Source organism: Notolepis coatsorum (genome assembly GCF_963971535.1).
Source record: "Notolepis coatsorum genome assembly, chromosome: 8".
Classification (NCBI taxonomy): domain Eukaryota; kingdom Metazoa; phylum Chordata; class Actinopteri; order Aulopiformes; family Paralepididae; genus Notolepis; species Notolepis coatsorum.
In genome coordinates, this window is record NC_140172.1 from 155764631 (window position 1) to 155784621 (window position 19991).

Consider the following 19991-nt stretch of genomic DNA (forward strand, 5'->3'; position numbering starts at 1 on the left):
AAAACAATCCACTTTGACAATGTTGACTGGAAAATGAGTCTTTGATAAGCGACGGGCAGATTAGACACATAGCCATAATTTAAAACTTAGATTAGGCGATATTAACGCTAACATTGAAGTGGTGCTGGGCATTCAAGGGGGTAAAAAGGAATTAAGCTTGGGCTCTGAAAGTGTTAACTTATTAACTAAAAGATTTTAACAAAATAAAGAGCAGCAGCACTATTGCATAATGCTATGTATTTCTTTTAGGGGAGTAGGATTTGTTTCAGTTTTAGCACGATGTTTTATAGATGGCTAGGTTAAACACAGGTTTTAGGTATCAGAATTGGCCGATACTCGAGGCTGTGATATCGGTTTCGGACATGAAAAAGTGGTATCGTGCCACGATCCCTAGTCCTGGCTTTCTGACGTGACTCTGTGAACCCGTCTAGCCCATCCGAACGCCATCACCTTGGTCACCACTTGGTCACCACTTGGTCACGTGATCTATTTCCGACTTACGAGTTGCAGAGGACGGACCAAATGCACCATTTCCCGCGAAAAGCAGATTGCAATAGCATGCAATTGACCATTAGGTGGCAGTCTCTAAATAGATGTATTGTTGGTGTTTAGTTGCTCTTTAAAGTGATTTCCCACCGTTTCACTACTCGCAGTTACCGCTGTCCACCTCTATGCAACTGAATAAAGGCCTCGCACAGAAACTTTGTGCAGACCTTCTTCCGACATGGCCGCCTGTGACCATTACCAACTACTTTTGAAAGAAAATGTCTTAACTTATGTGCAGAGCACATGCGGTAGAGCAGGTAAAACATTTAAAAAGCATATCACTGTTCCACTGTGACGTCTTTACAAGATCCAGTAATAAAACACAGATTCACAAGTCTTGTCGATACAATTCTCATACGTCATCGTCGACACATAATAGCGCAACCGTTGCCTCTTCCAACATGGAGGAGAAATGGGCATCCCAGACATTCTTTGCGAGGCCTCTCGTAGGTCGCCCTGACCGCGCGGTGCTTACCGGCGCCCGTCACGTTACAACCTTCAGTCGGCGCAAAGTCCGAAAAAAAAAAAAAACACAGAGTTACATAAATATCTCTTTGTTGTTGTACTTTAAGGTGTAACCCACGGCGACCTCCAGACACTCCACCAGCGAACCCGCCGAGAGGAAGTCCAGCTCCACCTCGACGAATTTTATGTAAACAGCCGACCCGCCGTCGTCTCCCGCCGCGTCCTGCCCCCCCATGACGCCGCTGTTCTCCTGCAGGAAGCGCGTGACGGCGGACGGCTCGCCCGGGCCGCACGGCTTCCCGAAGCTCTGAAAGTGCTGAAACAGACACTGCTGTAGGGTCCTGTCCTCCGCTATGCCCAGGTAGCAGTACGTGAGCCTAGTCCCCGTCTCCCCCCCTCCTCCTCCTCCGCCCTGAAGGCTCCCTGACGGCCACTGCGGTATGCTGTGGTCGCCCCGCGGCGACGCCGCCGCCGCCTGAGCCGCGCTGTTCGAGGCGTCGACGGCCGCCTCGTAGCCGATGGCGTAGAGTCCGTACGTCTTGGGGATGTCCCCGGGGAGGAGGTACTGCAGCGACGTGCCCCGGCCGCAGCCGGCCACCCGGGACTGGGCCACGGGCATCCAGTCCACCTCCATGTGCAGCTCCAGGCAGCGCGCCTCGCTGATGGTGATGTCCAGGCACTTGTAGTAGACGTTCTTCCAGTTCATCTTCTGCACCTTGGTCATGACCACGCGGCCCTCCGGCTTCTCCGGGTTGAAGTACTCGCGCAGCCGCTTGCCCAGCGGCACCTGGGAGCTGATCTCGGCGTGGTGGTAGCGCACGTCGTCGCGCCAGCGCGTGTTGTAGCCCACGCCGAAGATGGCCAGCTTGTTGGAGAGGTGCAGCCGCGAGAACTCCGTCCACGTCTGGAAGTGCTCCCACTTGAGCTGCACCGACTCCAGGATGCGCGTCACGTTCCGCATCACGTCCCGCTTCCTGAGGGGAGGAGATCATATCATTAATAATAATAATAAATACTAGGGCTCGGCCGATATCGGCATTAAAATGTGATATCGGAAAATATCGGTATCGGTTTTCAAAAAAAAAAAAAAAAAAATTTTACATTTATATAAACTTTATTTACCGAGGCAAGCAAGTAAGAACAAATTCTGATTTTATTTATTGTCAAAAGTATGCATAATGTTGTGTTAATTCCACAACAAGAGATATGTAATGTTAATTACCTGAAATTATTCCGTTTTTTGGGGGGGGGGGGGGGGGACCCTGCATATATGGGTATCGGTTGATATCGGTATCGGAAATTAACACTTTCTTCGCCAGGCTTATGTACATCATTATACCATCCTCTGCCAGCCCTATTTAACATGGAGAAGTTCCCCTTCTTTGCAGGGCTATAACTTTTTAAATTGTATTGCTAAATTGACATTACTATGGCCCATTCAACATCAAGTATCTATTGTTCAGGGTGTAGCAACGTTATACTTTTTCATTCACATATTCATACTAAAATACGGTCTAAAGTATAAATATGTTTTTATCGTTTTCTGCAGCTTTCTGCAGAACGTGATTTATAGCCCTAAATGAATTATATTGATGATCAAATACAGTTTGATAGCGATTGGCGCGAGATAAAAAATGTCAAATGGACGTGCTTCTAGAAGTTACTACTTATCATCTGATGTTGACCGGATGGGGGGGGGTCGTTTATAATTCCGTGGCCAACGTTAGATGATTCATCTAGTGTGGGTGATATGATCATTAGAGCAGTTTGTATCGAACACGGTAAAAAAAAACGCTGAAACTCACCGTAGCTTCCTCGTAGCGTTGGGCGATGAGCAAAAATATTCCTATTATGAGATATATTGAAATATGCGATCCATCGCCAGGTTGTATAATAGTATATACGTCCAAATCATGTTGTTTATCGAGTTATTGGTAACGGATTGCTATCCATTGTGTCTAGCTCGAGTCCCGGGACATATAGCGAGTGATCGGACCGAATTTGGATGAGCACCAGTTTCCGTTTCCGGTTTCCGGTTTGGGCGATCCGCCGATCGGCCACCAGATGGCGCTCTTGAACCGTTGGAGAGTTGAGAGGGGATCAACAGTAGATCTCAAGTCTGCGGGGGAGAAATATGATTGCGATCACAGATTTTTGAAATATTGATCTCAATGACGTGTTACGGCGTCATTGGCAGAATTAGCATGGCGGGGAATGACGAGGGAAGGCGTCCTTGGCGGCCATAGTGTTAAGAGTTGGACAATATTGGGGTGTGACGTACTGTATATTTTAGTTGATGAAATATTTGTGTTGACTAAATATTTTAGTTGATGAAATATTTTTTCATTTCAGTGTCACAGTATGACATCGATCTCCAAAATAATAAAACAAATAAAAAGAAAAAGTTCAAATAATTTTTTTAGGGCCCTCGTCACTAGAGGCCCAAGGGCCGCGGCCCAAACGGCCCGGTCGTTAATCCGGCCCTGGTTTTGGGGATGTGTGTGAGAGTATGTGCAAAATAAAACATTGTTTTGTTTAAGGCAGCCTATATACTGTCATGGAGTCATACAGGTGTGTTTATATAAACAACATACACCCCTCCTCCCCATGTATAAAAGTGCACATTGCAGCAGTTTTATATGTGATTGAAATTGGATCACATTGTAAAGTAACACCAAGTAGGCTGACACCATGACAACTGTATACGATAAAGACATAAAAAATATATCATATTGTAATTTGTACTGGGGGGGGGGGGGGGGCGGTTTAGTTTTTGGATGTGTGTGAGATTATGGGCAAAATAAAGCAGCATTGTTTTTTGACGAAGTGCCCCTTTAATAGAGCTGGACAAGAGAGATGGAAAAGAGAAAAAGACAAAGAGACATAATGAAGACAGCTGCTGTCCAGGTTGACTTACTGGGTTTGTTCTGTGATCTCTGGTTGAATCTGGACCAGTCTGGCTTTAGGCACCGGGACTTCCTCTGTACAGAAAGGAATAGAAAAGAGGTCAACTTGTTGCTCCCAAGGTGCCGATTATTTTAATGAATCAATTCATCCAATTGATTACTTGTTATCAATTAGCCTAATCGGTGCATCTAAACCATAATTAAACAATTAAACATAAACATTAACACCATAGAAGGAGATGACCACTGTGACCATGTATCGCACATCTCTTTGCATTCATGAGGAAGTATTCCTCTGCATGGGATCACAGCTAGAATGCATGGGAGTCAATGAGCCTAAGACAGAAAACATCATGTGCTGTATATATACCGCATATTAGGGATGGGCATTTTAAAGAAAAATCCAGATCGATTGATCGCATGGCGCATGCTATACTCGAGTGATCGTGTATTACTCGAAAAGGGGAAAAAAACTAAAAATGTAATTAAAAAAATATAGATATTTTTTTTTACTTAATTTTGTTTATTCACGTATATGTTTAAGGAAACCAACAAACAGTTATAATCTTACACATACATGTGAAACAAATATGTAAAAAAAGATATATATAAAATTATACACAAATTATTTAAGATAGATTTTTCTCATAGATACGAGTAATCGATTACTCACGCCCATCCCTACCGCATATTATATATTTACCACATATATACATAACCATCTGTCTGACTCTGAATATACCTGCATAATATCCTCCTATACGTCACGGTGACCAATTGCAGCCACTCTTATTGTCTGGGACCAAATACGGCCACGCCCCACTCCCAGCAAAAAGTGGGAATCTCTAGAATGGGTTTGGGGCGGCGCTGTATACGGAAGTAGCTCTCAAGGTGACGATTAGACAACACTTTTTTGTTGTCAGTAGATGGCAGCATTGGTTTAAAATTAAAGGCTGAAAATGTTGAGAACTACAACACTGCATTTCCCAAGAGCGTTAGCACAGGTCGCAGGTCACTGGGATGGGTCTATATTCTCCGACGTGATCTGAACAGCGTTAAACTATTACTGCAACCTCGGTATAGCGACCGCGAATGGCCAACTAATTATCTTAACAAAAGTGCGCTGGTAGCATTACATATGTTGTCTAAAGGGGGACATATGGTACAATTTAAGATTCTAATGATAATCGGCATATAAAGGACAAGATAAAGCATCGTTAATTTGTAAGAAACCTCAATGAAAACGGCGCAGGGTGCTATTGTTATGAAAATGTGATAGAATCCTATAAAAATGTGGACGCACTTGGCCTACGTTCCGTTAGGTACCTGCCTGTGACCTGCATGTAACGCATATAACTCTGTATGATGGCATGAACAATAATGCTGTATAGCTGTATATGCATTATATATATATATATCTATTAGTGCTGTCAGGCGATTCAATTTTTTTTATCTAATTAATTACAGGATTTGTAATTAATTAATTAATCTAATTAATCACATTTTAATCGCATAACCATTTTAGGCCTGATATTCTATAATCATATTTCAAATGGCATGAATTCAGTACTGCATCTACAGAACCTTCTGTTTAATCATCTTCCATTTAGTCATTCGCTTAGATTTTTCAGGTCTGGTCAATTTTAGCATGGTGTTATTCACAGTCAAAGATAAAAAAAAAATGTATTGATATTCTCATTTGGTTTATTACAATTTACTCAAGCCTAGTAACAGACACAGTATTTCTGACACTGAGATCCATAGATGTCCCTAGAATCAGATACCAAGAACATGCAAATGGACCATATTAAAAAAAAATCTGTTAATGTGTATTCTACGTTATTATGGAATGAATGAGATTAAAAAAAAATTAAAAAATCTAAAGAAATTTTTATTAATTATTTTGTTCAGTTTTTTTGTTAAGTATTGTGTGATTTTTTTGTGTATGGCAAACTGTAGTTTAACTGTGCACATGACAATAAAACAATCTTGAATCTTGAATCTAATCTAATCGGTTTAACTTGTTTTCCAGCATCCTGCACTGTAGAGCCGTGTTGATAGTACGGTTTTGATGCTGTATTAGTTGGATTTACAGATTTGTTTAAGTATCATGAAGGTTGTGCATGCTTTATTGATCCGCTTTTAAATATATTGGTTGTGGCCAAACTCCCGCAACAATAGCCTTCTCAAAATCACCCAGCAAGATGACACACTGATTCAGACACACTCCTACTCAGACACACACTCCTACTCAGACAGACACACACTCCTACTCAAGACACACACTCCTACTCAAGACTAGAGTTGTTCTGATACCGATACCAGTATCGGAAATGACTCCGATACAGCCTAAAATGCTGGTATCGGTATCGGCGAGTACACGTCAAATCTATGCTCCGATCCCATGACGTAATTTATCAACAATACGTGGGGTATCCTCCTGCTGAGAGTGAGCATTATAAAATAAACATGTTTTAATCTACCGTGAATTAAAGTGTCAATGCTGTTTGTCATTTTAACAGCAGATACTTTCTTAAATGCCATCGTCCCGACAGAGCGGTGTGACGGGGAGCTCTGACGTGTTTGCTTGCTGGTGTTATTAGCATTAGCTGAAGAGCTAACCAAAAAGCTAGTTTTAGCTTAACGTTACCTTGGCTAAAGTTGGGGCTATTCATAATCCAGCAATAATGGCTGCAGACCTGCAAGCAAAGTACAGCAAGTTGGCAAAGGAGTATTCCAAGGTAAATCACTTTTTCACCAGTAACGTTACATTGTCTTTCCATCTAGCTCACGTTAACGTGGCTAACCTAAGTGTTGTCACTGATCGACCTCTCGTACGCAATTAATGACATGTTGCGGACAGCCATACCGGTGACAATGTTTAGCTTTTAGTGCCAAAGGATAAGAGTCTGAGGCGGAGTCTCAAGAGAGAATGTTGAATATTTATTGTGCATTAAAAATCACAACATAAAGTTACTACTAGCCAGAGCCTCTGCTACTAGCTAACTGAACCGGAGCACCTGGATAGCAAGTGCAACAACGTATAACGTCTGTGCGGAACCAATGTCCCAACAACCTTTCCGTGGGTGAACTCATTGAGCATAGTTGTCAATTAATGATTATGTATGCACTGGTATCGGATCAGTATCGGTATCGGCCGATACCCAAAGCTTAGGTATCGGAATCGGATCGGGAAGGAAAAATTTGTATCGGAACATCTCTACTCAAGACACACACTGACTCCGACACACACTCCTCCTCAGAGACGCAGAGGGCTGCCTGGATGTGCTCAGGATGGACAGCGAAGCAAATGCCAAGGGTCACATTACACTGACTGAACCCCAAAGAGCAAGAGAAGGAGAGGGAGTCTAACATGGAGCAGGACAATAGAGAAAGAACTCCTACAACAACACAAACACCACAGAGAAAGAACTAACTACAACCCAAACACCACAGAGAAAGAACTAACTACAACACAAACAGTAACACCACAGAGAAAGAACTAACTACAACACAAACACCACAGAGAAATAACTAACTACAACACAAACACCTCAGAGAAAGAACTCCTACAACACAAACACCACAGAGAAAGAACTAACTACAACACACCACAGAGAAAGAACTCCTACAACACAAACACCACAGAGAAAGAACTAACTACAACACACCACAGAGAAAGAACTCCTACAACACAAACACCACAGAGAAAGAACTAACTACAACACACCACAGAGAAAGAACTCCTACAACACAAACACCACAGAGAAAGAACTCCTACAACACAAACACCACAGAGAAAGAACTAACTACAACACACCACAGAGAAAGAACTCCTACAACACAAACACCACAGAGAAAGAACTCCTACAACACAAACACCACAGAGAAAGAACTCCAACAACACCATAGAGAAAGAACTCCAAACAACACCATAGATAAATAACTCCAACACCATAGATAAATAACTCAAAACAGCACCATAGATAAATAACTCCAACACCATAGAGAAATAACTCAAAACAGCACCATAGATAAATAACTCCAACACCATAGATAAATAACTCAAAACAGCACCATAGATAAATAACTCCAACACCATAGATAAATAACTCAAAACAACACCATAGATAAATAACTCCAACACCATAGATAAATAACTCAAAACAGCACCATAGATAAATAACTCCAAACAGCACCATAGATAAATAACTCCAACAACACTATAGGGAAAGAATTCCAACACCATAGATAAAGAACTCGAACAACACCATAGATAAAGAACTCGAACAACATAAAGAACTACCAACACCATAGATAAAGAACTCCAACAAAACCAATACCATAGAGAAGGATGAACAAAGACAGAAGGAAGTGGAGGGACTGTGTTGCTGTCCTATTAGCCAGCCAGCAGTAGGAGTGAGTGAGTGACAGTGCAGTTCATTTTATTGGTTCAAAAACATCCACACAGTGACAATTGATTTATCAGTTGTGTTAGCGACTGTTCCCATAGCAACCGGTCACACACTGGTCCCATGAATTCCTTTACATCCGAAAGCTTCCTGCATCACAGCGCTGCAATCACAGCGCTACCTCGACATCACCTAAAGAACTCTGACCAGCTACTTCCACCGGGCCAATAGGCTACTGACGGAGAGACTCTGAACCATCGTGGTCATGTACAAAATGTCTTGTTAAAGTTATATTGTACAGTATAGGATTATTTTAAGACTATTTGTTGTATTGCAATGTATTGTATTTGTATTTGGGGTGTAACGGTACACAGAAGCCACGGTTCGGTACGTACCTCAGTATTGGGGTCACGGCTCGGTACAACAGAAAAAAAATATTTATAATAATTATTATTAATAGAATATTTTTTACATTTTTAAATGTATATATTATATTTATGATAATTATTATAATTATTATTATTAAATAGAATAATTTTCGATAGGCTTGCCATGGTAGTCAGTGATACTGGTGTCATTCTGTGTTCAGGCATCCACTTGCCTACTGCCCATTTAACAACTTATCCTTGCTAAGTTTCAGTTTCACTTCTAGAGAGAATTTAACTTCACGACGAGACTGAATACTAGAGAACAGATGGCATTTATTTAACATTTTTTGGACCTTATGGTGTTCTTGTTTTGTTCTTGACTTATTGTGATGTTTCTTCTTGACTTGTTTAAAGAAGACGTGTCCGGTCCATTGGGACATTAACGTGTGTTGTCGGGCCTCACAAATACATTTGATTTGATTTGATTTGAAAACAAGAATCTCACGTTTTCGGAATGTATATACATTCTAAAAGCTGTGACAATAAATCTATCTATCCATCCATCAATCACCTCCTCACGGTGCTCTTAGCCCCGACGCACCCATCCCACTCACCGGCCTCCATGTCGCCCTCCTGGAAGGCGGAGGCCAGCACCTGGTTGCACCAGTCCTCCTGGGAGAAGTCCTCCAGGGTGCTGCCGTCCGACTCCATGTCCTGGTACAGGCCGCTGCTGTTGATGAGCACCGGGGCGCAGCTCTGAGAGTCCCAGCCTCCCTGGCCAAACACCTTCTCCAGCTGCTCGATGGAGTAGCTGCTCTTCCTCTTCCCGACGCCGTGCTCCTTCACCCGGCTGTAGCAGCGACGCAGCGTCTGGGGAAGAGAGGGAAGGCGCTTCATGAGGGCCGCGTCAAAGAGAGGGAACGCGCTTCAAGAGGGCCGTGTCAAAGAGAGGGGACACGCTTTCAAGTTTCTTTATTCGTTTTCAGAAATACAGAATACTTTTGTATAAAATAGAAAGTCAAGTACGTAAACAAGTGTAAACAAAACAAAAAATTTCAATATACATATATACAATATACAATGCAGAGTAGAGAAGGTAACTTGAGTACAATTACAGTACAATATACAGTACAATGCAGAAATGGATGCAGATGAGTGGAAGAGAGGGAACGCTGCTTCATGAGGGGGGCGTGGAAGAGAGGGAAAACAAAGCTAGATGCAGACAACGCTCGCTGCAATATTATATATATATATATATTAACAAATTGTTCTAAATAAATAATAATGATTTTTATTTTTTATTTTTAAGTACCGAAAAAGGTATCGTTGTGTACCGGTATCGATTCACATGTACTGATATCGGTTCAAAGGGAACTTCGGCAAAAATAAACTGATTTATTTTGCACTTAATCTCACACACATGTCCAAAAAGTCTAAACGGTTTTGTGCACGTTCCTTTATATAGGGGCGACAGTGGTTCGGGAGGTAGAACGTTCGTCTGGGAATCGTTAAGGTTCCCGGTCCGATTCCTGTTTCTCCCGGGCAGCGTGTCAAAGTGTCCTTGAGCAAGACACTTAACCCCTAATTGCTCCTGGTGAGCAGGTCGGCACCTTGCATGGTCGCCTCCGCGGGCGATGTGTGAATGTGTGAGTGAACGGATCAAATGTGAGGAACAAAATTGTAATGCGCTTTGGATAAAAAACGCTATATACTGTAAATACACCATTTACCTTCCTTCATATTGACGGTTATCGAGAGTAAATTAGTTTGAATGTGGCCATCAGTGATGTCATCGGGGGTGTTGGATCTTTGTGCTGCATTAGTTACAGCTCAATGAATTGATGAAGTAGCAGCCCCTATAAGACATGGTGTTGCTATTTTTTCATCTACATCATTCCATTGAGCTGTAATTAACATAATGATGCAATGCCCCCGATGACATATTCAAACTGATTTACTCTCACCACCCACTGCCCAACTAAATTAATGTGTGCAGTTAGCTGTTTTTGGATGTGTGTGAGATTATGTGCAAAATAAATCAGCATTGTTTTTTGGTGAAGTGCCCGTTTAAACATAGGATTCATCAATAATATACACCCCTCCTCCCCATATATAAAAAGTGCATGTTGCAACAGTTTTATACTGTATGCGATTGAAATTGGATGTGAAAAGATCACATTGTAAAGTAACACCAAGATGGCCAACACCATGACAACTGTATACGATAAAGACATCAAAAATTCCTCATATTGTCATTTGTACTGGAGAAAACCCACCTTAAATACCGGCATTAGGCTGTACCAGTGTTTCCCATTAATTACCTAGACTGTGGCGGGCCCGCCACAGTTTTATAATGAAACAAAAAATTATTAAAAGAAATAAAAAAATAAAAATATTTTTTTAAATATAAAGTTTGCCAATAGGGATGCATCAGTAGTATTGGCAGTGGTAGTGGTATTTTCTAAAAAATAAACCAGTTCAACACAGGTAACCACTTTTGCTTCATTTCTTTGATGGCTCAAATGTATGCTCTAGTCGATTTTGTGTTTTGAGCACAAAGTTCATCATAGATCTAGCCTCTTTCTTTTGCTCTCAAAGTTCATCAGATATTTAGCTTTAAAAAAAAAAGGGCCCGAGATTCACCCACCACAGTCCCACTAAATCCTGTGGGAAACACTGGGCTATACCTTCAAAACTAAGAGAAATAGTGATATATTTTTGGCTGCATCACCTATCCCTAAATGGTAAATGGTGCATTTACATACCAGCTTTTATCCAAAGCGATTTACAATTTGTGTTCCTCACATTTTACCCACTCACTCACACGTTCACACACAGACGGCGCCCGGAGGCGACCAGTCCGACCACGCAAGGTGCCGACCTGCTCATCGGGAGCCGTTAGGGGGTGGTTAAGTGCCTTGCTCAAGGACACTTTTTGACACGCTGCCCGGGAGAAGCTGCAATCAGAACGGGAACCGCTCACGATTACCAGACGACCAGCTCTACCTCCTGAGCCGCTGTTGTCCCTTTCATGCCCCTATCTCTTACTTTCCTAAAAGCCTTGAGGGGAAAAACCTGTTCAACAAAAACATTTTAAATGGTGGAAAATCTGATGTGGTGTATTTTGGTACTAAAAGGCAAAGTAGCGTGACATCATGTGCAACGAGGGCAGCTGGTCAGGTTTCGTGTCAATCGAACTTCGTGAAGGAATAACAGCCTTTTAGATCATGACTTTCAATGATGCCACCACTATCTGGCCAACTGGTATAATATTTGATGTGTACACATAATAACAACGTACCAAATAACAATGTATCTAATAACAATGAACATAATAACAATGTAACAAATAACAATGTTCCTAGTAACAATGTACCTAACAACAATGAACATAATAATGTACATAAAAACTATGTAAATGGTAACAATTAACTGCATCATTGAGCATCATTTTTTTTTTTTTTTTAATCTTTTTCCCCCTTATTTTTCCTCCGATTTTCTCCCATCCCAATGTTAGTCGTTATGCCAATTCCCAATCCCCTTCCTGGTCGCTGCGCACTTACCCCCCACAGTCGGTCTGGGAGAGTGGAGGCTATCACGTGCTTCCTCCGACACACGTCCAGCCAATCAACCGCTTCTTTTCACCTGGCAGCGCGGACTCTCACTGAGAGGGTGTAACGTGTGGAAGGATCACACTACCCCCCTTAGATCCTATCCGCGCTGAGCAGGCGCCCCGACCGAACTGTAGGAGTCGCTGTTTATAACAACCCGGACCCACCCCGCCAGCTTCTCCCACCCTCTAATACAGCCAATTGTATTAGTGTGAACGGCCAGCCAAGCTGGTGACAACGCCGGGAGCTGGATTCGAACAGAATTGAAAATCATTTCAATAGTCTCACAATCTCACAGTAAACTGAAAACCAGCGAGAGAATAAATAATGATATAGCCTAAGTATATACAGTAGGCTAAAATATTAAATATTTTTATTTATTGCCATCTACTTATTTTCCCCTTTATCCATATTTGCATTTCTAGTTGTTGTCGATGTGAATTTAGTTAAAAAAAAGTATCTAAGTTTATATACCACTGGTACTCAACCTTTTTGCTTTGTGACCCCTTACACAGAGGGGTGCCTGTTTGTGAGGCATAGACAAAATAGTGAACCATGATTTTTATTACCCCCTTTCAGGATATTTAACTTGATTAATGACTAGAGGAGTTCTTTAGACTTCAAATCTTTATTATTTCTCAAGGGGGAGAACATCTAGCTTATCCAAAAGATTATAATATTAATAATGCGGCCAAAATCCTCTGGCAACCCCCAAGTTGAGAACCACTGTTCTATAACAATAAAACAAGGCTGGAACACTTATCAAGTGAGCCAACGTGAAAATATTAAAGACTTATGGGGCAGAATTTATTAGGCCCCACTCATCATCACTAAGGCTACATTCAGACTGCAGGCAAAAGTGGCCCAAATCGGATTCATTTTGCTCATATGTGACTCAGATCTGCATTGTCATGACGGTGTGTGAACGGCACAAATCAATCACACAATCTGATCTTTTTAATTGTGATTTGGGCCACTGTGTCGTCATGTCATGTGGTCCTAAATCAGATACAGATGGGATTTGTTTTAATCAGCTGGCCAGCCTCCACTTACTGCATTCAACTTATACAGTAAACCACAAACTGTGACCCTCCATGTTTACGTCCATCATTGTTATTGTTCATGTGCGTATTATATGCGGGTCAGTTCAGGAGCGTGACCAGTTCACACTGGAATCTGATATTGACAGCCAAAACAGGAGTGGTTCTTGTATAGTAAACAGATGGATATAGCAAGCTAGCATAAGGACACATAGTATAACTGTAGATGTATAGTGTATAGCATTGTATAGTAGTGGACATAAGACCCAGTGCCTCATCCGTAGCTAACATTGTATTGCACTATCGCAGGACCTTAGCATGTCTTACCATGCTTTTTGTAAACTGTATGTACATATACCTGTTATGTCTTATTCTTATTACTTGTTTTATTGCACAAATGTCTTATTCTCATCCTATTCTTATTACTTGTATTATTGCACAATCGCTGCGGGCATGACCGCCCGCATTTCACTGTATGCTTGTATGCCATCATTGCCGTGACAAATAAAACTCTTGACTTGACTTGAAAACAAAATAATCAGATCTGAGCAATACATCATAATTGAGCACAAAAGCTTGCAGTGTGAACGTAGCCTAATTCCACTGAGCTGGACCTTGTTGTGGAACCTGTGGTGGATAGTCCTGGTGTTGTCAACAGACCCCAGACAGCTTTAGCGAAGTGTGACTTGATGTTCATAATATAGCTAATGCCTAATGGTCAGTGTTTGCTGTATGTCACATAAAATCCTCGCCATATTATTGATTGGGAAGACCAGATTGTGTGTGTGTCACAAACCGTGGTGCAGCAACAATGCTTTGAGATGAGCATCGCAACAACATCAGTAAGCAGCACACCTGTTACTAGAACCTCAAGCCTGGTTCAAAACCACAGTGAGTCTGAATCTTGCAAGCTGGGTCAGCAGCAAGATGACAGCTTGGTGATGATGATGATGATGATGATGATGATGATGATGATGATGATGATAGAACTGGCATGTTTTTAGAACATGTACCTTTAATGTAATATGCAAATCTCACATTATATACCTTTATTATGACTATATGGCCCCGGTGTACAGTGTCTTCATCAAATGTATATATACTCTCTTTTTTAGACTATTTTTGTATCACAAACAGTACTGTATTTGTAAATCTGATATGTCATAAATGTATAGATGTAGCAGTACTGTCTATCTGTATGTCATGCATGATTATGTTATGATGAATTGAAAAGGGGGGACCCTGATGTAAACAAGATGAAAGTCTTTCTCTGGTCTTCTGCATCCCCTTAACAATTGTGTATTGAGATGTACTACTGTATTGTACCCATTCTGCAATCTGTTAATAACATTTTCAATCAATCAATCAAGACCAGAGAAAGACGTTTGTCTTGTTTACATCAGGGTCCCCCATTTTCAATTCATAGTGACATTTATGACAACATACATGACAGTTATGTTATGGCATAGGGACATACATGACATGTACCTTTTTAATGTACATGCAAATCTCACGTTATATATATATACCTATATTACGACAATATGGCCTCCTACATCTTCTTCTTCTTCTTCTTCTTCTTCCAGATTTACAAATACAGTACTGTTTGTGGTCTCTGGTCTGCATCCCCTTAACAATTGTGTGTATTGAGCTGTACTGTATTGTACCCATTCTGCAATCTGGTAATATAACATTTTCAATCAATCAATCAATCAATCAATCAAGCCCCGGTTATTATTAATGTCAATACCTTCATCCTCTCCCGGCACTGGGAGGGGGTCCTCTCGTAGCCCAGCTCCGCCAGGGCCCTGGAGACCCGCTCGTACATGGCGGGCCCGGGGGCCTTGCCGGAGAACACGGTGCCGGCCACCTCCAGCTGCTGCATGCGCGCCTCCGTCAGCCGCTCGTTGCCCCACACCGCGATCAGCGCGTTGGTCTCGGACGGCGTCCAGGACATGCCGCGGCACGCCGTGGAGCTCAGGAAGCCGTTGTTGGAGGAGGACGAGGCCGCCAAGCCGCCGCTCCGGCCCGCTACGTTCAGAGGCGAGAAGCGGTTCGGCGTGGACGGGTTGGACGAGTGGTACTGGTTGTTACTGTCACTTAGATTGTCCTCGGATTCGGGCGACGGCGCCTCCGTCTTCGGTATCTTTATTAACAACGGCGGACTCGTTATCATCTCGAGAGAACGCTCGGCGTTTCTGCTGGACGCCGCCATCTTTGCGCTGCCTCCTCCTCTGTTGCTAAGGGGAGGGGGAGGGGGGGGAAGGGTGGTGACGTGCCGTGACGTCACCGCGCTGGTCGAGAGAGGGCGGGGCGGGGCGCCTGAATGCCTTCTACAACAGAACTGCATTTCCGCGTCTCTGATTGGCCAGGTCATTTCTGGTCATGTGACATGTACGCCCAATCGTGGGACCGCAAGTTTCTGCAGGTGCAGAGGGTGCAGAGGTGAATAGGGTAAAAAAATTAACTAATAGATATCACAATGAAACTTCCCCAGTTGATTACTTATATTAAGACAAGACTTTTTTGTATTACAAGTTTTCTGAAATTGTATGTTTAAATATGCAAATGAGGCATAATTTGCATATAATTCCAGGACAGAAATCTGAACATTGGATAAAGCCATTTTCAAAATTATAGTTTCATTTTGTTGACATATTAGAGCCAAAGGTTATTACAGAGGGGATTTTGGATATCTCTTTTTATCACTCCATAAATCAGAAAATACTCCATTCAGTCCATTTGTATGGTAAAATTCCATATTTCGCCATGTTTTTAGGAATAAAATGTGATATAAATCAGGGTATGAATGCGATATCAACAAACCCTTCTGTAAATACCTTCAGAACATAGATATGAATAGAACTGGAAGGTTTGGTGTATGTGAGTGCTACTGAAGTGGAGATTTCTGGCTCAGAGTATGAGGAAAAACTCTTAAAACTCATTTTTGGGAAAACGCCTTCAAAGTTCTGTATTGTAAAATGCCATACTTTTTTTTTTAAACAGATATTTACAAACACAATACCTAATCAAACCATTAGTAATAGACAACCTAAACACATGCCTGATAACTGAATAATAATAATAATGATGTTATTGAACTGAACAGAACTACACACAGGCTACAAACAGTGTAGTACAGTATAGTACCCCCTAATAGGCAAAAAATATTTGAATAGATATCACTATGAAACTTTCCCAATTTGTTATGTACATATAAACTAAGAAAAAATATATTGCAAGTTTTCTGAAATGTATGTTTATATATGCAAATGAGGCACTTCCCCATTAAATATGTGCACATTTATGGATGCAATAAGGCAAAATGATGTAAAATAAACAACTAAATGTGTGTTATTGACGTTTTATTGTCACTAGGTTCATAGAAGACATGTTTAGGAAGCAAAATATAACAAAATCTCAAAATCAACAAAAAAAGTATATTTGACTATTCACCTGCAGTGTCTCGCCTTAAGCTTAGGCGCTCGTTCGAAGTTGGTTAAGGTTAGAGTTTGTCTTAGAGCATGGCGATAGAACGCCAGGTAGTTTGCAGGCTGAAATAGGCGCAGAACTTGCTGTCCCACGATTGGTGCACATGTCACATGACCTGGCCAATCAGAGCGCAAAACTCGAACGCGGAAAAACGCAGTTCCGTCGTCGAAGGCATACACGCGGGCGGGGCAGAGCCGCTCGCCGCGCGCACGTGATGCAAAACGTGGACCGGATCACAGGATATTCTGGACGGGTGTCCCTGAGGCGTGTATATTTACTTCGATTGATTGATTGATTGAAAACTTTATTAACAGATTGCAGAATGGGTACAGTACAGTACAGCTCAATACATACAATTGTTAAGGGGATGCTTGCAGACTTTCGTCTTGTTTACATCAGGGTCCCCCATTTTCAATTCATCATAACATATATGACACACACGACATAGATAGACAGTACGGCATTCGGTTTGCGCGATCTGATTGGCCACTGACGTTTTTTTCAGCGCCAATCGCGTTACTCCTAACAATCGCGCCAGCAGGCTGTTACCCTAACCCTAACCTTAACCAACTAACCCTAACCCTAACCTTAACCAACTAACCCTAACCCTAACCTTAACCAACTAACCCTAACCCTACTCTTAACCCTAACCTTAACCAACTAACCCTAACCAACTTCGAAAGAGAGCGACTTCGAAAGAGATGCCAAGCTTATAATTATTAACCAGTTTGTTAGGAGTAACGCGATTGGCGCTGAGAGAAACGTCAGTGGCCAATCAGATCGTGCAAACCGACCGCAGAAGTGAAACTCCGTTGGGGAAAATATCCAGGTGTCCCTGAGACGCGTGATTTAGAAACCTAGCCACATTTCTGGCAAACGCTCTCTGATTGGCACTGACTGACGCTCTCTGATTGGCCACTGACATGTTTGCCCAATCGCGTGACGAGCTGTGTCTTTGCCCATTTCCACGTCAAACAGCCTGCAAACTACCTGGCGTTCTAAGACAAACTCTAACCTTAACCAACTTCGAAAGAGTGCCTAAGCTTAACCAGTGTAGAAACAGGCCTCGGGCGGCCAATCAGAGAGCGTCTTGCCAGAAATGCGGCTAGGTTTCGAAATCACGCCCCTGAGACAGCTCCTCTCTGATCCAAGCAGAGCCGCACGTGACGCAAAACGTGGACCGGATTGATAGGAATTCCGTCTCTTTTCAGAGCCATTCATTTTCAGTACCACTTCTGGCTTTTTAGAATTCAGCCACATTTTGCAATGTTTTGACCTATGATTGGTATGTGTGTACAACTTAAAGGTGCTATAGATAAAACGTAAAAAAAAAAGTATTTAGAGTAATCATTAAATAAAAATAAGAATATATCTACAGAACTTTTAGAAAGGTGTGGAATAAACTTTTTATTTTGTATTAATTAATTTATAATTCAAATAACATTCTAAAGTCAATGTTGTTGTTTACATGTTGCATGCATGTATCCCCTCCCTGCTTTCCATTTCCCCACGTGGAATGCACCTGATTGGACAAATGACATGCTGCTGGTGCTCTAGTGCGACATCTAGTGCTGCATTTAAATAATGTAAAAGCAAGGCTCTGGGGCAAGAAGGACATGGAAGGTCAGTGAACAGCAAATTTTTTATATATTTAGTTATTTAGATTGTAGAGGTATTAGTAATGTTTCAATGTAACCTTGGAGAGGTATTAGTAATGTTTCAATGTAACTTTGGAGAGGTATTAGTAATGTTTCAATGTAACTTTGGAGAGGTATTAGTAATGTGTCAATGTAACTTTGGAGAGGTATTAGTAATGTTTCAATGTAACTTTGGAGAGGTATTAGTAATGTGTCAATGTAACTTTGGAGAGGTATTAGTAATGTTTCAATGTAACATTGGAGAGGTATTAGTAATGTTTCAATGTAACATTGGAGAGGTATTAGTAATGTGTCAATGTAACATTGGAGAGGTATTAGTAATGTTTCAATGTAACATTGGAGAGGTATTAGTAATGTTTCAATGTAACATTGGAGAGGTATTAGTAATGTTTCAATGTAACATTGGAGAGGTATTAGTAATGTTTCAATGTAGCTTTGGAGATATATTAGTAATGTTTCAATGTAACTTTGGAGAGGTATTAGTAATGTTTCAATGTAACTTTGGAGAGGTATTAGTAATGTTTCAATGTAGCTTTGGAGAGATATTAGTAATGTTTCACTGTAACTTTGGAGAGGTATTAGTAATGTTTAAATGTAACATTGGAGAGGTATTAGTAATGTTTCACTGTAACTTTGGAGAGGTATTAGTAATGTTTCACTGTAACTTTGGAGAGATATTAGTAATGTTTCACTGTAACTTTGGAGAGGTATTAGTAATGTTTAAATGTAACATTGGAGAGGTATTAGTAATGTTTCAATGTAACTTTGGAGAGGTATTAGTAATGTTTAAATGTAACATTGGAGAGGTATTAGTAATGTTTCAATGTAACATTGGAGAGGTATTAGTAATGTTTCAATGTAACTTTGGAGAGGTATTAGTAATGTTTCACTGTAACTTTGGAGAGGTATTAGTAATGTTTCACTGTAACTCTGGAGAGATATTAGTAATGTTTCAATGTAACTTTGGAGAGGTATTAGTAATTGTTCTGAAGGATCAGATTAAACCGAATATATATATTTATTTATATATATTTAATTGTATTTGTATATCCCCTGATATCCCTTGTATATTCCTTGTACAATATGCATTGAATATCCCTTCTAGTCTACTGAACATCCCATAATAGTCTCCATTCTACCATTGGACGAGACCTTGGTGCCAGGTCGCCATACCCCTCAGACCAAGTTCAATCGTACCGCTCAACATGTATGGACAAGTCCTAGTTCCGCGTAGGAATATGTCTACCGCACCACTAATGGTACTATTTGTTCATAGTGCGTATATATACTGCGCTATTAAAGTAGAACTTTCCTTTTAGTCCAGTTCCTTACCCTCCAACAGAGTGACAGACGCAAAAGCCTCCCCGCGAACCACGTGTGGGCAGTAAGGCCAATTCGGCCCAGTATCGGCATTGAGACATCGTGTATATTAATATTTGAATAGTCATATTTGGCACTATATCGTCGAGTTGGACGTATTCTATTAAGCTAAT

The 19991-nt window shown here is 41.3% G+C and overlaps 1 protein-coding gene across 1 annotated transcript; it reads right to left on the bottom strand.

The window, feature by feature from the left end:
* Positions 1 to 753: 753 nt before the first annotated feature.
* On the bottom strand, positions 754 to 15564 carry msantd2 (Myb/SANT DNA binding domain containing 2). The gene is made up of 4 exons (XM_084320010.1): positions 15099 to 15564; positions 9312 to 9567; positions 3929 to 3992; positions 754 to 1985 (listed from the first exon to the last, which is right to left on the bottom strand). The coding sequence occupies exons 1-4, from the start codon at positions 15561 to 15563 to the stop codon at positions 1085 to 1087; spliced, it is 1686 nt and encodes a 561-aa protein (XP_084176136.1). The 5' UTR covers position 15564; the 3' UTR covers positions 754 to 1084.
* Between the last annotated feature and the right edge of the window lie 4427 nt (positions 15565 to 19991).